General features: G+C 39.7%; 1 protein-coding gene across 8 annotated transcripts in view; it reads right to left on the reverse strand.

Annotated features, from left to right (window-relative positions):
* Nucleotides 1–19,557, reverse strand: part of Nek10 (NIMA related kinase 10) — a 190,356-nt gene that overhangs the window by 51,781 nt on the left and 119,018 nt on the right. For all 8 annotated transcript variants that reach the window (XM_076868669.1, XM_076868661.1, XM_076868640.1 and 5 more), the window contains 2 exons: nucleotides 11,997–12,210; nucleotides 45–228 (listed from right to left, as the gene is read on the reverse strand). In XM_076868669.1, coding sequence (XP_076724784.1) covers nucleotides 45–228; nucleotides 11,997–12,210 — 398 coding nt within the window. The remainder of the gene's footprint in view (nucleotides 1–44; nucleotides 229–11,996; nucleotides 12,211–19,557) is intronic.

The raw sequence follows: 19,557 nt of genomic DNA on the forward strand, positions 1-19,557 counted from the left end.
AGTCAGGAGTGTAATTCATGCTGTCACACTGGCCTCAGAAGCACCTTTCTCAATATGCTCCAGGTTGAAGGTATCATCTGACAGGATTTCATCACAGGCCCTGTCCTCGTCCTTCCCACAGGGGGCCTGGAAGCCTTCAGGGGGCAGGTCTGCACTTTCGGAGAGCTCACTTTTCAGGCTGGCTGCGCCACTGCTGCTGCTACTCAAACTGGCCTTCTCAAAGGTTTCCTGGGAAGAAGAATTCAATTTTTAATGCCCATTTCCTCTCTCTCTCCCTCTGCCGCACCTAAAGCCTGTTAGAACATATTTTGAAATGCGTAAAATGGCACTATAAATATTTAATGCAGAAGTAACATCAGTAGTTCCAGCTGTACACCTGCTATGGGATCCATTCAGTCCACAAATACAAAAAAAAAAAAAAGAAAAGAAAAAGAAAAAAGGAAGAAAAAGTAGGTCTACAAGCTACCATTGGATAAAAAGGACTCGAGATAGCAAGAGTGCTCTGTAACTAAGACCTAAACAATCTGCTGGGGGAAAAAATTGCACCTCTAAGGAATATAGCATGTACCAATTTAGCAAAAATTTCTCTAATTTTTTTTTTTTCTAAAATATTTGCAATGGAAGTCTCTCAGCACCATTGCAGTGCAAGGAAAACTGGTATTAGACAAAGCCACACCAGGGAGAGAGAGAGATGAAGTCCCCTTAATGATGAAGAAAGGCAGTGAAGAAGACACTCAAACCACTCAGGACTCCACGTTCCCACCTGCCTCACCCTCTGGAACTAGACACAAGCTCTTTTAGGATCCTCCAAAGGTATGGGGGAGCATTTCCATTATGATACCTCCCCCAGGTCATCAATCCAATTGTGGATTATTAGACACCATGAAAAGTACATCTAAGATTCAATTCAAATAAAAGAAGAAAGATTAAAGCCATCAAATGCTTGAAGTGCTGATTTTTGTAAGGAAAGACCCTGGGGATGCAACTACATATGATTCAGGAGAAAAGTTGCCCCTTTTTCCTTAACCCAAATAATTCTCTGTGTGAGACTGCAGAAAACATGAAGAAACTTCTGTGGGGCTGAGCAGAGCCAATAAACTGAAGGCATAGATCACGGAGACCAAAAGGACGATGGAAGAAAATTCATGGAAGAGGAGAGGTGAACAGCTAGAGAGTGTGAGAAGATAGCAAAAGTCTGCAGTTATAGAAAGGGGGAGAATTTCTTTCATGAATTGTATCAAAGATTGATTAGCAACAAGTCAACCACCCTTTCTTTGCTAAAAGGTTCCAATGATGAATGAAGCCCACCTGACACACCAGTTTGCGTTTATCGATTTATTTATTTCATATATTCTTTTTTCCTATAATTAAAGTGACACCCACATCCTCAAGGGGCCAATATCCAAAGACCTCCATGGTGATATGATGTGCAGATGAAGAAAAGACCCTATGGGTAAGTGGAGTCAGAAGTAAACCTATAAATGCTTTCAAAATGAAAAAAGAAAAAAAATATATAAAACCATTTTGTGTGTTGTAAACAGTCTATTTAATTACTGTTTACTATCTCTGTAAACTGAAATCTTTTCAGTTTCATTCTTCAAAGTTTCATCAAGTTTTTTGTTTCACTGAAGTTAATATGCAGCTAAAAGAGCACTTTTACCCCAATTTTCTAGGGCTCATCTTCCCAATATTCAAAGTGGGGTTTTATGACTCAGAATTCTTCACTCCTGCTTCTTGGATCCATCCTGGTCCTCTAACTTAGAACCTGAGATGGGAAATGCTTTGGACCCTTTTGAGAGAGCTGAATGTGTCCTGCGTAGAAATGTCTCCAGTGCCTAAAGGGAGTAAGGGGCTTCTAATGCTAGCTTCAGTCCTGCCCATACCTAGCTCTTGATACCAAACCCAGGAGCTTCAGGCCTAAAACTTTACCATGAAATTCGTTCAGTTTTTTCCAAGCCCACCTCTTTTTCTAACCCAATCCATAGAATTCTTATTCCTCTATTCTCAACTGAAGTCATTAAAAATTTATCTAGAAATAACACCCAATTTAAGCACTTCTCCTTATGGTCCTCCTTAAATCTAAATAAGTTATCTCCTGCCCTATTCTAAAGATCATAATTGGCTTTTCCAACCCTCTATGGACTAAACACCCAAGGTGTGTCAATGCTATCAATGTTGAAAAAAGATGAGAGAGAAATTTTTAGTTGAGAAAACTTTATTGTGCAAATGCAATTAGATGCAAGAATTCATATATTTCTAAAACTACCCAAAATTTAGTAAAAAAAAAAAATTCTTTCTCAAGAATACACATGTATAAGAAATCAGAGGAAGTCAATTTTCTTCACACAACTCAGGAGTGAGGAGAAGCTGTAAGTCAGGCAATTCCAGACTTAAGGCCAGACTTGCCACCAATACCCAAGAATCAGTTGGGCTGTAAATCAGCCATCACTTGCAACTGCCAAAATTGCATCTATGCGTGGGGGCTGGGGTTGTAGCTCAACAGTAGAGCGCTTGCCTAGCACGTGCAAGACTCTGGGTTTGATCCTTAGCACCACATAAAAATAAATAAATAAATAAAGGTATTTATTTTTTAAATTGCATCCATGCACAGTTGGGTATTTGTATAAATTCTGATAAAGTAGAATTTACAATCTGAAGGAAGTGCTTTTCTAGACTTTATAAGCATAGAAAGTATAGTAAGAATGTGTAGTTGTTTCAGTTTTAAAAACCTATATGTCTGTAATAATATCTTGTAGCAGCTCTTGCTTTGAAAAATCAATATAGATTTGTCTTTGCTATAAGCCATACGCCACTGTGGGCACATTCTTCCTAATGTGATTTCTGGAAGTTTTCATTTATTTTCTTTCCTTTTAATCCCTCAGCATCTTGCATAATGTTTGTGTGTGTGTGTGTGTGTGTGTGTGTGTGTGTGTGTGTGTGTGTGTAATGCTAGGAACTGAACCCAGGACCTATCAGATGCTAGGCAGGCACTCTACCACTGAGCTACATCCTTAGCTCTGTGTACAATGTCCTAAATACAGCAAATATTCAGTAAATAGTCCCAAGTTGAGATCAAAGGGAAAGGACCAGAAAAGCAGGTGAAGTTCCTTATAAAATGAATGTGTTTGTAACTTTCATGCTTTTTGATCTTGCCCAGAAGCCTACATTATGAAGTACCCTTAAGGGATGAAGGGATGATCTGGTGATGCACCTGTGAGTAGGAGAAGACTTCTCCCTTCCTATTTCCCATCTGTACTTCTGAGAAGTAGTAAAGCTCATCTGTCTTCTAGGTGGCCACTTTAGCAACGACAATATACCCTTATAACCCAGCAGACACTGGCCAAAGGCAGAGGATGATTGAATGCTTTTGCTCTAAACATTGAGGCCACGAAGATGTGCTCATAAGATACCTCTAACAAGTACATAAGCTTATAAAGGGATTTAGGTTAAGAAAGAAAGGAAGGAAGGAAGGAAGGAGCAACTTTGTGGGATAGAATTTGGCTGCTATTACTTTTTTTACTTTCAAATTACTTAAGATTTTTCAAGGAATAAGAAAGAAAGGAAGTTAACTATTTTTTCTTTCTTTCTTTCTTTTTTTTTTTTTTTTGCAACTGCATCTCCTAGGAATGGATGGACACATTCTGTGCATCAATATGGCAGCAAGGAGAATACAATGCAATCAGACAATAGAATTATCACTGATATGGAAATCACCACTGTTATGAGACACTTCCTGTCACAGTTCTGGTATAGGCACAATTATGTTTAGCTCAGTTTTGCTCATTATAATATAATTTTTATGTGTGCAGCAGATCATAATACATTTTTAGTTGAATAGCAATTCTCACAGTAACAGACTGATTTTGTCCAAATTAACTGTGACAGTGTGGGAAAGAATAAAGAGCCCATTTTATTAAAACTAGTGCATTTTAAAAAAATTGCCCAGAATGCTAGTTTTATAAGAGGAGAAGAAAAGCCAGAAATAAATATAAAGCATAATATCAGCTGGAGCCTATAGATGTTTTATTTTAGAATCATAAAAAAATAAACTGTTTCTTGGCTTGCAACGTGGCTTGGAGCACTTGCCTGGCATGAGTGGGCACAGTGGTACACACCTGTAATCCCAGTGACTCGGGAGGCTAAGGCAGGAGGATCACAAGTTTGAGGCCAGACTCAGCAACTTAGCAAGGCCCTGCTTTAAAATAAAAGATAAAAAGGGCTGGGGATGTAACTATCACAGTCTTTGTCCTAGGTAAGGAACTGTGCAGAAGTAAGGAAATTTTGTAGGTGACATAAATGTTCTGAATCTTGTTTTGGGTGAGGATTATGCATGGGTCAAAAGCCACTGAACTAAACACTCAAAGATTTTTCCATTTTACTACACATAAATTACATGTTAATTTAAAAAGGGAAGATGGAGAGGGGGTACCAGAGTTGTGTCCCTGCGTGGGAGCCTATCAGGCACTGCTGTAGCTTCTCAAAACATAACAAGTATACAACATTCCCAAACTAAGTCATGATTTTTCCCGATACTTCTTTCTCTGAGTCATTACTTGTTGCATTTTCACAGCCTTGGGGGAAATTCAGTCAACAATTAACCAGACAATAAAAACAAAGATGTTCACAAAAATATTGTCCTTTTAGAACACATCATTTTCTACATGGCTTAATTTAATCTCTTAGCAGAGGACTGCAGACGCATGCCTTTGGTAGTGTGCTCAGCAATTGCAATTGGCATCTGGTATAATAAAAAAATAAAGCAACTCAGACAAATAAATGTTTTTTAAAAATGTGCACTAAGAAAATGAGCATTGGGATGTCTGCATATCTGTTCAATTATGTGGTCAGCAATAAAGATATCTGAGAATTTAGGAAAGATATCAAATACCTGTCATAGAGTTTGCTAAGAATACAAGACAGGTAACACCAGAGAACTGCAGTAAGAATCCCACAATGAACTGAATTTCTGAAGAGTTCATGGATTTAAAAAATAATCTTTGCTGGTGAGTGCTTTGTTCTCTAGGGTAGATGGAATTTAAAATCACACTTGTATGCGCTATATTTCAACTGCTTGACAATATTAGGTTATCACAGAAATCTTTTTTTTTAACTCTCCCAAAGCTTAGAAAAATTTTCTAGAACTTACTATGTGAAGATTTATTCATCATCCCAAGTATGGGATAATTTACCAAGATAGAATCAGGTGTGCAATTTTGTTTTGGTTGGCTTTGTTGAAAGATTATTTAGGTAGACCTGTGGAGGAGGGCAGAGAGAGATAATCCTAGATAATCTGGGTGGAACTGATTCGATCCGTTGGCAGGTCTTTAAAGCAGAGCTGAGGGTTCTCTGAGATGAAGAAATCCCACCTGTGTCCTAGATTCCCAGGCTGCTCCTCCCCTTGGCCCTCCCCCAAGGATCTCTAGAGTTGCCTCTCCAGCCCCGACAATCACGGAAGCCAGTTCTTTGCAATATATCTATTAATATGTATCTCCTACTGGAGCTGCTTTGCACGTTTTCTTCAGGCCTGTCCTGCACATGGCATAATATTAGCATAATTGGCTACTGCCCCTTAAACACCACAGCATTCAAAGTCACAGGGATAAACAACAGTGAAACTCCACCACCCCTGACAGGTACATTTCCTAAAGAGCCCTGGTGGGCAGTGCAGAGATGGCAAACGGACTGTATCAACAGTAGTGGGGAGGGAGTGACTAGAGGCAAGAATGTTGGACATAGAAATGATTTACTGTGAGATAATGAGAATGAGAACTGAAAGGTTAATTTGGATTTGTTATTAGCATGTCTGAGGCTAATAACAAATTCAATCCCCAGAGGTTTGAAAAAAGAAGATGTCAGATATTTCAAAGATAGACTTGGTAGCACTTGATCAAAAAAGGGAGGTAGTATTTGAGGGAGCATGAATTGAAGAAGTTAACATCCCAAGGTAATCGGGGATAGAACAGGAGTCCGTTAGGGGAAGAGAATCCATTTGCTGTAGAACCTGCCGAGTGTGAGCACCTGTTAGACATGCAGGCAAACAGCAGTTTGAAATTAGGACCTAGTACCCAGGATCAGACAGGCAGCTCTGGAGAGTCAGAGAATGGGTGTGGAAATTGTGCCGTGAAACACATGCTGGTGGGCTTTGCAGGCTTAGGAAGTTCTGTACATTTCTCCTCCCGGAGCTCTTCCTCCATTGAGACAACGCTGAGGTTTACAGACCCAAGAGAGGGCACTGGAATGTAGTTTAGAGGGAATGCTTGCCCAGCATATGTAAGACCCTGAGTTCCATCCCCAAACAGCGACAGAATGGGGGTGGGAGGAAGGCCCAAGAGAAGACAGGGTGAATATGGAGGAGCAGTTTATGAGAGGGTGGGAACTGGAAAGTTTTTTGGAAGCTCAAGGAGGAAATCTGATAGGAGGTTAAGAAAAAATGAGGACATATGAAAGTATTCTTGTTTTTTCCTCACATCAACTGCAGAAATGGATGTGGTGCTGGAAGGCCACCACCATACTGGGGCCAGAGAATAGACTGCTTAAGCAAGGATCTACCAAGGTGGTCACCACAGGGCCTCAAAGAAGAACAAGAATAGTGACCCCATGGTGGGAGAGGGTTGGGGCATCCTGGGTCATTCAGTGGGTTTAAACCACGATGAGAAAACAGACCCTGAGTTACTGCTGCCATAAACATTTAACATGTACACAGGTCGGTGTTCCAAATCCACCCAAGGGCAGCAGAGGCCAAGAGAGGAAGGCAGCACACTGAGCCCTCCCCCCTCCCATGGACAGAGGGACACTCACCCTTCTTCCTGCACCCAGCTGCCATCTGGTGAAGAGGAGATGGAAAAGAGAAACTTTGGAACAGGAAAGGAACTTTTAAACCAAAAGAGATTGATGTCATTGGTCTGATATAATTAATACTGGCTTTATCTTCCTGCTATCAGCAGGAACAGTGGTTCAAACCAAAATGATATATGATTACAGAAAATGAAGTTCCCATTTTGCACAACTGATTTTGCCCAAATTCATATGAAATGAAAAACTATGGAGCTTAATCAAGGCTAGTGCAAAAAAGAAAAGCAGAATGTCTCATATTAAGAGGCCTGGGTTGGAAGAGAAAAATGAGAGTTTTTAGATAGATAAGATAAAAACAAGGATGGAGAGTTTACTGGAAATCATCAAACGAAAAAAAAAAAATCAAGAAGGGCATATGTACCATCAACAAGAATTAGCCTGTAATTTGGCAACTTGTTTGTTAGGTACTTTGAAGACATTCAAGGATTTAGTCCACACTACCCACAGGATTGCATCCAAACTCCCCAACAAGATATTCACAAACTTCTACCATGTAGAATCCAGACTTTTCAAACTATGAATATAAAAAGATGCACTGTAAATCAGCAAATCCAAGTTTCAGTCCTGGAGTTGTCAGTAATGAGCCGATGACCTTGGACAAGTCTCTTAACGTCTCCTGGTGTTCCTTTCATTACCAATTAAAGCACCAAAACACTTTAATCCCTGGTCTTAAATGAGCCAGGGTGGCATATCTGGAGTTTCTGCACTTTTATTTTTCTTTCCCATCCAGGAGTGACTTTCATTTCCAGTGACGAAGGCCCGGTCTTCCCTGTTTGCTCTGGGAGCCTCCCTGTGGTATCCCCACATACCTCATTTGTTATCTACCCAAACTGTCTGGAATCATTAGCAGTTTCCTCCCAAATATGTTCATCTGTCTGGTCTTCCCGAGTATATTATAAGCCACTTCATTACTGGGACCATTGTTTGTAATTTTTTATAACCTTCATAATACTGAGCATAATGATTTACGTTCAGAAGACATTGAACAAATCTTGGTTCTTTCATTATTAATTTTAGACAGCAAGCATTTTTCATTTTTCTCTGTCACTCCCTGATAGTCGATTATGGATGTAAAAGCAGTTTTCTAAACTCAGTGAACTTGCCAAACTAGTGAAAAAAAAAAAATCATCATTTGGCTTTAAAACAGGGGTGTTGAAGATAAACCACAGGGAGAGAAGCAGGCCCTGCAGATCGGGCCCTGCAGACACATGCTCTGCTCATGATTTCTACTCACGGTCTCCCTGGAACATTTAACTCAACTCCACTTATATGTGTAAACAGATGATTTGTTACTCCTGCAAATATCCGTTTAAAGTTGTCTCCCCCAAATCCCAAAAACTGGGACAGAATGAAAATTTTCATGATTCTCCAGGTTTTTTTGTGATCAAATTTTTCTGATGCTGATCCTTCTGTTTGCAATATCCTCTTTAGAAATGTCTGTAACTGATTTTTTTTTCTCCTCTCATGTAGAATAACACACCCAAGGTAAGGATTGTGTGTGTTCAACACATAGTGGCAAAACACGAGTCATGGTTTGGCCACATGCCCTCTCCATTATGAGGCCTTTTAATTATTGGACAAGAATTATTCTATTCTTGGTTAATTCTTATCATTCTCAACTCTGTGTTCTCCTTATGATCTCTTATTTCGTTTTCGTTTTTTATTTGTTCAAATTAGTTATACATGACGGTACATTGTACATTAATGGAGTATAACTTCTCATTCATCTGGTTGTACATGATGATGAGTTACACAGGTCATGTAATCACATATGCACACAGGGCAATAATGTCCGATTCATTCTACTATCATTCCTATCCCCATGCCCCCTCCCCTCCCATCATTCCCCTCTGTCTAATCTAAAATACTTCTTCTATTCTCTATTCTTCCCCCCACCCTGTCCCCTGTTGCCCTTATTGTGAATTAGCATCTGCATATCAGAGAAACATTTGGCCTTCCATTCTTTGGGATTGGCTTATTTCACTTAGCATCATATTCTCCAGTTCCATCCATTTATCAGTGAAAAATGCCATAATTTCATTCTCCTTTAAGGCTGAGTGATATTCCATCCTAAGAAAACCTGGAGTGGAACCACCATTTGACCCAGTCATCCCACTCCTAGGTTTATACTTAAAATCAGCATACTACAGTGATGCAGTCACATCAATGTTTACAGATGCTTGATTCACAATAGCTAAACTATGGAACCAACCTAGGTAGCCTGCAACAGATGATCTCTTATTTTGAATTACAAAAATTTAAAAGGTTAACTAATGTTCTTCAAAAGGAAAAAGTCTTGCTTCCCTTTCTCAGTGGGTAAACTGCAGCACATAGGAGAGAACATCATTAGTGAAGATGTCTCTGCCCTTTTGAAATACGTATTTGTTCTTGTCTTTACTGGCCTATTAAGAAAATTGCCATAATTAAGAATAAGCTAAAATGTGAGAGTAAGTAGCATACTCACCCATGAGACTAGAGCCTTCAATGTTCTTGTCAATTGTTTGCTTACCCACTGGTTTGTAAAATTTCAGTAATTCACAGATGGACCCTCTTATTGGTGCTGGGAATTCATAAAGTTCCACTGAGCCCACTAATTTCCGTTCCCTTTCACTACCATTCATCATTGCATTGTGTAACTCCATTTTTGACATTAACAGCTCTGAGAGAACATTCTACTATACTTGAAATGAAACAATCAAAATACTGCTTAAGGAAAAAAGATATAACACTTTGTACCCATAATTCTGCCAGCACTGGTGTGAAAGTAAGTTTTTAAAAATAATAATTGGTACCCAGAGGACAATGCCAATTAACTGCATACTTTCATTTGATGAAAAGCAATATTTCCTCCTTGGTTCTTTAATCAAGTTGTCTTTTGTTTTTGTTTTTGTTTTTTTCCTTTTATTTAATGTCTGGTTAATCTTGAAAGAAAAAATTGTCAGCATACTTAAAATAGTACAAGGGGAGAAGATATTTTATGACTCTTTAAAGCAGTAATAAAAAACTGTGTTAAAGTAAAGCTTCTCTTTAAGGTCCAAAAAGGCTGAGTGTGCTCCCTGCAGGTACTCTGTGAGGCTGGCTAACAGTAGATGCTCAATAAATGTGTATTAACTGCATGATTGACAAACACATTTAATGTTAATGACCACTTGGACAAGATAGCATTCACTTTTACAGCAATAAACTATTCCTCTGGCATATGCTTTACTCATTCTACATAATTGATGCTACCTTGAAATTTTTTGCCACTTTTTGAAGCTGCATAGTGTATTCAAACACAGTAATTTCCTTAATCCTAATACCCCTAGAAAGTAGGTAGAATTTTCCCCTAATCCACAGATGAGGATATAACCTGAAGAACCTCATAGCCCCTCCCTTGACTCCAGAGCTTTCCCCTTGCCTTACCTGGCCACGGTCCAAGAGTTAAATTTCTACTGTAAAACTGTCTCTCATCAATCAAAATATTGAGGGATGAAAAAATATGGTATCTTGGATTTGCTTCAAAATCATCTGGGAAAGTCAGGGAGTAAGAAGTTCGTGGGGACAGAGAAGACCTAAGATTCACATCAAGTAGCTAATGGTTGAAGCTGAGTGGGCTTTGCTTCCATGTTTGAAAATTCCATAACAAAGACATTTTCTTAAATAACTGAGAACCGAAAATAAAGAAATATATGAAATGGTCCTTCTCAAGGTGTTTTGCTCAAGATAAGAGGATTTTTTTACTGTTTGATTTTAAACTCCACCCACCCCTGTGTCAGCCACACGAACCTCATGTTAAGTGACTCTTTCACATCCCACTGGAAGTTGGTTTAAGTAGCTTTGCAGAGTGGAACTTAATAGAAGGCTCCAGATACTTAAGACATATAAAAATAGCTAACTCTCTTGCAATCTAGTCTACTATTAGGAAAGCATCGTGGCACACATAGAAGAATGTATTTCTTATTGTTGCCTAGCTTTTAGAGTCAGGCAGTAAATAACAAACCATAGTAAGCTCTTAGTCCCCGTGTATGAGATTTAACTGTGTTAATTCAGAGCAATAACTGCAAGTTATGTGCTCCTAAGCATGAGCTGAGGCCTTCTAAAATCATCATGGATTGTTCTGTGAAGTTACATTAAGGTGGCTCAACATTTAAAGCAACAGAGGTACGAGTTCCCTCCAAAAGAAAACTACATTGAATCTTCAATTTCTGGAATCCAAACACCTCAAGAGAAACCCATGAAACAGTAGTGCTCTCCTTCTTTTTAGAAAGAAATTCACTGGAATTACTGTTATTCAAGAAGTCAGAACTGTCTCTTCTTTGAGCTCAACTTCTTATAAAATTTTACCAGCTGAAGTACGACAAGTCTTCTGGTCCTGGGAAGGAATTTAATGACCAGGTACCTTGACCAAGAATTAGTTTTATGATCCTTCTTCCTTGGACAGAGGAAAAGAACACTTGATCCGAAGGATCCCTTCCATGGTCCCTGCTGGGGGAGACCCAGAGCACAAGCAAACCATGGATGGTGGGTCAAGGTTAAAACAAAGGCACAAAGATGAGAAAAGAAGGCAGCAACAAGAGCATGACTGAGACCCCTGCTGGTACATATGGAAATCCACAGCTTTAGCAGCGTTTCTTCAAGCCATGTTCAGAAACATGGTAAATATCAAAATAATCCACAGGTTACTAGCAAAAATTTAAAAATACATTCTGATTTGAAGCATTGTAACTTTTTCATTACTACAAAGAGCAATGGCAGCAATGACAGAGAGAGCAGTAAAAAAATTTTAAAGGCAAATGTTATTTCCATCTCTGAACGAACTCCCATTTCATACATGTTCCCAAAGGTAGAGATTGCTGAAGAAATTAAATATAAGCATCCACAGCTGTTTCCACAAAGACCATAACTTAAACTTGAAGAATTGCTGGGAGAAGTTTTTGACACCTCTGATTTTGTAAAAAACTAAAATGAAGTATGGATCAGTTGTTTTGGAAGGCCAGTCATATTGAGTTATTTATATCTTTAAAATATAAAAGGGATATAATCTGTAACTACATAATACTGAAATATTTCATGTAACAAATATTTTCCCTAACTTTGGATTTTCCTCAAAACAAGCCAGAACATCTTTAGACAGTCTAGTAGATCGAGAGACGAGCACTCACGTGAGATAGCAGAGCCAGCTCATGGTGACATGTGACGGCGTTCCTGTTGGCTTCCATAAAATATCTCTGCGTGCGCCTCCGTTCCCGTTCCAGTTTCTTCTCCAAGGCCAGCTGGGATGTCGATAAGTTGTCTAAATACTTCATCATGACATCTGATATCATCGAACTGACTTCTACAATGTCGGGACGGACTTCTGCATCAGGAGTCAGGCACCTGAGAGAAGGGATGAACCAATTACAACACTGAATGAATGTCAGGATCAGACCTGGGATGTGGAAGGTCAAGATTAAACTATGCTACAGAGTCCACCATGGTATCTGCACCCAAGAAAACCCGGATAAGATAGGAATCAAACATAACTTTGAATCCAACACTTCCCAAAGGGTATTTAGAGAGCCGTGGAGAGAGAGGGAGGCAGGACTATTTCTTTGCATGTAGGTAGGTAGGCAAGGGCAATAGGTTGGGTGTGAAGCTGTTCCTTAGGCTTCAGCATAGGCAGAGGGGCTCATCATCTCCTGTGTGGGTCAACTGCCTTCTGAAGTTACTCTCAGTTCACTGGTCAGTAGAACAAAGAGGGACCCCAATACACAGTCCCTGATGATCACCTTTGATGCACCAAAAGGAAGGACAGTTTTGGCGGGGGGTGGGGGGAGGGGGGGTGTTGGGTCACAACTTATTGGTCTTTTCCAGATGAATGTTGTCATTATTAACACACTTTGATGATTCAGTCTTACAAAACACAAAGTCATAAATATAAAATATAATCCAGTTACTTAGAGGTTGAAGATGTCTATAATCGGGTCAAAATAAAACTGGATCAACTTTGTAAATTATGGAACTTCACTGGGCACACAAAAGAGCAGTCCCCCAAACCAGGAGGTCTGAACTGAGAAGGAGAGGCTTGCCTGGCAGCATAGTCTGTAGAAGATAAATGGGGAAGTATCTGGACCTTTTTTTGTGACTGGCTGTTACATGTCATTCTTTTTAAAGCAACTGGGAGTGTTTAAGTTGATTCGACTGTGGAGGATTGGTTTGATTTCACTGAATCATGCTGACAAGGATATGAAGTTTATATTTTGCATTTTGTTTATGATAGGAGATAGAATTTCAGGGAAATCGTGATGATTGAAGTTTTGGATGAGCAGTTATAGACAGTCTGCCATAGTGCATCTCCAAACCATCATCTTCAATTTTATTTGTCTTTAACAAAAGTAATTTAAAGTAACTAATTTGACACATTGCATGCTAATATTTCCTATGATTTTGGAAGTATATCGCTCAGTACAGTAAAGGGAGTATTGTTCATGTTACAGAAACCAAATACCAAGATCATTCAATTACTTCCGGTATCTACAATAGAATGTTATCTATTTTTTAATTCAAATTCTCTAATTGCACTGAATCATGCATACTTTTCAATCAAATTTAACTTGAATTTTGAGGAAAATATTTAACTTTCACATCAGTATATGACTTAGCAACACATCCTCACTCAATCTATCTTTTGCCTGCACTGCTTTCTCCATCAGTCCACAAATATTCTTCACAACAGAAGTCAAAATGAGACTCAAAATGATAATTTGCCAATGATTCTCTCTTATTGAGTTTATTAATCATGACTAAACCACATAAGAGTTTTAATCAGTTTCTAAGACACTATCATTTTCTGATCTGTGTTCATGCTTTTTCAATTCTAAGGCAGTGGGCTCGCACTATGGTTATAACAGGCACTCTGCACATCTGCTGAATTCATATTTAACAAAGTTCACTCTGTGCATTTGTTATGTACAAATATAGGCAAGAGACTGTGGGAATAGGGCCAGCGACATAGTCTGTGGGTGTCCCCTGCAAATGGGTGCTCCAGTAGGAACTGGAGAAGTCAAACTGCCCTTCTTACAGTTCAGCATCCCAACTGATGTTAGATGAGTGACCCCCAAGAGATTACAATCTCTATGCAGGTGGGATGCACCTGGAACACAGACCAGGGGTGGGAAGAGGCTCCCCCTGAGTTGTCCACCAAGTGTGCCACGATGCTGCCAGCCTAGTCAGGAGAGGCCTCTTCTTTGCTTCCCAAGATGCAGCAGGGCACTTGCTCCATCCTGACATGCATGGGGTTATTAATGATGGTGGGATGTGATGGTCATTATTATCCAAAGTACAGGTGTGAAGACACAAATTGGTGTGAATATACTATGTATACAACCAGAGATATGAAAAATTGTGCTCTATATGTGTAATAATTGTAATGCATTCCACTGTCATATATAAATTTAAAAAAAAAGAATTTCAGGACCTTATATACAAAGTCTTAAACATCAAACTCAGGACCATTTGAGCACAGGGGCTTGCACTAGTCACAGGCACATAAAGCCAATTCTGTGCTGTGCTATGATGACATATTTGTAAAGTTTCTTGCTTTTGCTCATAATCACAAAAGAAGCTAAGTTGTTGAAATTTGCCTTTTAATTAAATCAGATTCTTCATCTACTTTCGCTTAATTAGCCAAAAAGATTAAAGCTGCTAAAATTCTAGGTTGCCCTAGTGTTATTTGACTACCTTGTGAGAAAAAAAAAAAAAAAACCAACCCTGCATCTAGACCTTTTGTTAGCACAAATATTATAAATTTTCAGATTGCAAATACTTAAAATAATTCAAGATGACATTAGCAGGTAAATTGTTAGCTGAGTTTTTTTTTTTAACAAAAAGCAGCATAAGTTTGTTTCAGAAATCATGTAGTTATTTTAAAATATTATGGTAAATGGGAAGAGAAATTACCTCCCTCTCCTGGCATTTAGCTATCTCCTCCTCTCCCAAGGCTCCTCCCCACCCTATATTTGGCCTCATTAGAAAAGGTACCAGCAGGGAGATGCAGTTTAGCATCATAATTAGTACGAAGGGCCTGGGTCAGATTGAAAATTCCTCAATAGCTTCCAAGTCCAGTAAGATAAAATTAAAATTCCCAGAATGCCATGTAAGGTCCCAGTTGATCTGGTACTTACCTCCCTCCTGTCTTTCTCATCTCCCAGCAACACATCAAATGCTCCTACCTGCACTTTTCCAAACAGTCCAGGGCTCTCCTATGCCACATATTTCTTTGCTTATTTTAGACCATCTGCTTGATTTTTCTTCTTGATAGTACCCTGAGCTTTGCCAGATACCATCCCTTATCTTCCTGCCCAAATCCCCATTTTCAAGTCTCCATTAGGAAGACTATTTGGACTGCTTTCAGAAAGACTTACCGTTCCTCTTTTATGTATTCTCAATGCACTGTGTGCATGTGAAGTACTTAAAACTATCGTGATTATCGTCTTGCAATGGCCTGATTCACCGCTGGAGGGGGAACTTCTTGAGGGGCAAGAGGTGTTTCCACTATGATCTTCTCAGCATGTGAAATGGAATCTGGGCCCTGACAGCTATCCAGCAATGAGTGAATGAATGAAGCAAACTCAGCACCAACATCTAAAGAACTGACCTATCCATAGCCCAAATGGATTGGCCACAGCCTTGTGGCCTCCCAGGAACATCTCCAATCAGAAGTTTCAGTCTAGCCTCATTGCTCTGAAATAACTCCCAGCTTCGGTTATTTCAGAGAATTTCCACTGAGTGAGTCAAAGTCATAACACACACTGGAGATTGATAGAATGTCCTCAGCCTGTAGGATGCTCCAATGATTTTCAGATAAGCATCGTCTTGTTCTGGAAAAAATATGGGATGTTCCCCTCTCCCCACCCACTTTGTCCCCACAAAACTCTGAGAGATGAGATGGGGAAAAAAAAAAGTGAGAGGAATACAATGTTCAATTGTATTCATTTCATGTTTTATGAAACAGAGTTGAAGGTGGGGTAAAAAATGTAAAGATCCACTTGCTCTAAGATCCACTTGTCTTTAGAGCTCACGGCTAGCATTAGCTTCTTTAGTCATTATGACTGCCTCTGAAACAAAGCGCCAGACAGCTTATGCAACCAGGCACAGAGAGAGAAAAATAAGGCAATTGGAATATTTTGTGCATAAAAGGAAATGTTCTTCCTTTTAAAAAAGAAAACAGACAATACTCTCCTAAGAGTGTACTGGAAGGTAAAAATAGTCATGCTGGTACTGGGCAGAGCAACAAGATATATTTATTTTCTACCCCAAACTCCAGAGCTGCTAAGTTATTCTCTTACTTTAAAAGCTTGCTAGAAAAGAAAAGTTTCCTTAACAAAATGTGCTTATATGCCACATAAACAAACAGGAAAAAGGAAAGATCCTGCACATTAGAGATGCAAATTGTGTGAGCTCTACTTGACAAGAATGAGATGATAGTAAAGTGGAAGAAAGAAGATAGACGTGACTGGAAGCAATGAACAGTTTAAGAATGATTACAGTAAACTTTCCCCTCTCTTCGAAGCCTCTGTCAAGCTGCAGTGATTGGCTCTGAACCTAATAATTTGCTGAGATTTTAATTGCATATGTCCCTTGCATTGTTCCTTGAAGAAAACAGGAGGCTAAGAAAATAGGAAATTTGAATGTGTTCCCTAATTCTTTTGGAACTTAACTTTTAAATACTAAAAATCCAAAGCAAATTAAACATGCAATCGCATGTAACTCACAACTGATTTTGGTTTTATGTCAAATTTCCTAAAGATAAAACTTTGCAATTGTGAACCCAGATAATGAGGAGTCTTGAATAGCTTGAAATGAAAATAAAGTCTGTTACAGAATGCACCCTGCGATCTTAATTTACAGTCAGCTGCAAAATTAAACTGTCAGTTCTAACTTATTATGGCAGCTTAGTATTTTAAATGGAAAGCACCTTCAAAAACATTTCATCTGGAATCCCCTAATAGGTGACCATCCACCCTCTGGTGACAGTGAGCTCACAACCCACCAGTGGCCTCCTGTACTGTGCATGCCTCTAATTCTGGCCTACACTTTGTCATGGTGAGCTGACCTTATCCTGCTTGTAATTTTTACCCCCTTTAGGTCTTTGCTCCTTATTCTGAAGCTCTATGGAATAAAGCCCATTCTTCTTGTATTTTCAAAATCATTCCACTTTCCCGCTTAATCAAAGTATTTTGAATCTTCTTAGGATCGCACCCCCAAATATGCAGACAACATCCACCCGAGGGTGGTAACAATCCCACCTCTCTCCTCTTCACCACCACTCTATCAGTCACCATCAAGTGTGATCTCTTCCAGTCTCATGCCCTCCCTCTGCTCCCAGCATGGTCTTTGCTAAATAAAACATTTCACTATGCATCAGTCTGCTGATGACCCGTCAGTCCTTCCTGCAGTGATCCAGTTAAAGATCCAGAACCCACAACACAGTCCACAGCACCTACAGCCTCTGGCCCTTGTTGCCCTCCCTGCCCCAAATCATTTTCTGGCTCCTTCTTCCTTACTTAAGATGCTCCATCTCCACTTTCTTCCCATTCCTCAAATGAACCAGTGCAGCTTTCACAGATGCTGGTCTAGGAAATGCTTTCTCTGCCCCTGTTCACCATTTGAGAATTATGGGTTATTCAGGTTTCAGGTTACATGACCCTTCTTCAGAAAAACAGTCTCTAACTCCTCGTACTAAGTAAGCCAGGTCCTTCTACCATCTTTCATGGCCCCCTTTACTGCCCTTCATCACATTTATAATTTGTTTTTTATACTTAATTCTGCAAATAATATCATATACTTTCATGGTAGTATCCTATTTCAGTTGTCATTTCACATAATAATGTTATTAATAACACTATCTAACTTTATAGAGGTTTTACAACATGCAAAGTGTGTCAGCAGCATTATCTTAGTTAAGCTTCAGAACAAAGCCCACGCGGTAGTTAATATTGCTAGCACAGACAAGAAAATGAAGCTCAGACGAGTTAAAATGAGTGGCAGAAGAGGGTTTAGAAGCCAATGCAGTCTAGAACCTAGTGATGCTCTAAATTTTTGCACTGTAATGTTGCTATCTGACTCCCCTCAGCCTCCCCCCCACACCCCCATTGGTCTATTGATCCTAAAAAGTGTGTTGATGGCCAGGGAACCTGTTAAAAGGGACTGACAGTCCTGCAGCTCAGTTGCACAAAGTCAGACTGCTGCCTCTGTACCTTTTTCTCTGGTATCTCTCCCCTTCCCTCTATGGCACTCAACTACCCATGAAAAGGAGAAATTAAATGAGCAAATATGGTATCTTCATCTTGCCATCTCTAGAGACTTTTTCAATATATAAGGTACTTTCCAAAAACAAATAACAGAGAAGAGGCATGAATCATAGAAATAAATTGTCTGGATTCATTGGCAACAAGGCATGACTGAGAATATGTGAAACTCAGATGATTTAGGAAGAGCTTCCAGCCCGTTTCCCATAACATTAACAGTGATAACTGCCAAAATTGTGCAAGTATTTGCCATTTCCTCAACCCTATGCCAAGTGGTTTGCATATGTTACTTTGCGTAATTGTCACATGGACCTAATGAGGTTGGTACTATTACATTACAATCACCATTTTACTAGATGAGGAAACACAGATGCAGAAACCCCTTGGCCACCATCTGCAATTCATAGCAAGCGCTCTGCCCCTGCTAGGCCTGGCTCCACAGCCTGAGACTCGTAAGACTGTAGGTCAGCATTATGCCAAACAAGAAAGGTTCAAGAAATAATCCTAAAATAGAGTAGGGGTAATTATTAGTAGAAAACATGGACCAGAGAGGAGAAGCCAAGGGAAAGCAGACTAGCCTTAGTAACATGACCGTTATGGTCCATCAGAGACAGAAGCCAAAGCAAGGTTTAAAACACTTGGGAATGGGATGGAAAAGATTCCCTTTGGGCTGACTCTAGGATTTCTACAGTCCAAAATGAGGATCTGGTACAGCTCAATGGAGCACAGAAATCACACTGGGCTGACTCGACTACCTAAGATGGTCTGGAAATAGCAATCAGCCAAACCAAAGTGATTCTATCAAACATCCAGGGTCTACTCTGTGCCAAGCACTGTTCTGCAGACTAAACTAGTAAGAAGCAAGATGACAGAGTTCTTGCTCTGGAGTTTCCTTTGTGGTGGGGAAGAGACAGACAATCAACAAACAAGGGTTTATGTGTGTGTATATTTCAGGGGTGGTGGTGCTGAGTTTTATGAAGCAGGCAAGGGGGCTAGAGAGCACTGAGAGGCAGTGGGGTGGGCAGAGTGGGTTCCAGTAGAGAGCCAAGTGCAGTGAGGGCCTATATCATGCATACATCTGAGGGAAGAGTTTAGAAATAAAGTAAAAGCAAGGACAAAGGAGTAGGAGGAGATAGCTGGAGCCTAGGGAGCAGGAGAAAGAGCAGAAGGGGCCAGGTGAGAGATCAGTGGGGACAGCCTCATGGGGCCAGGAGGGACTGGTCAGAACTTTGCGAATGCATGGAGATAATGACTTTCATTACTTTCCTTCTATTTTGACAGCCAGAGCTTCTGATTTTCCTTGACAACTTACTATAAAGGATAATATTGCCAATTTAAGAATTAGACATGAAAAGGTATCTACAATTTTATCCTCAGACACGACCTTCTTCAGTTTTCTGTGTTCTCCTCCTGGCTTTTTTCCATATTTGTGCAG

This window comes from Callospermophilus lateralis, chromosome 1, assembly GCF_048772815.1.
Source record: "Callospermophilus lateralis isolate mCalLat2 chromosome 1, mCalLat2.hap1, whole genome shotgun sequence".
NCBI lineage: Eukaryota > Metazoa > Chordata > Mammalia > Rodentia > Sciuridae > Callospermophilus > Callospermophilus lateralis.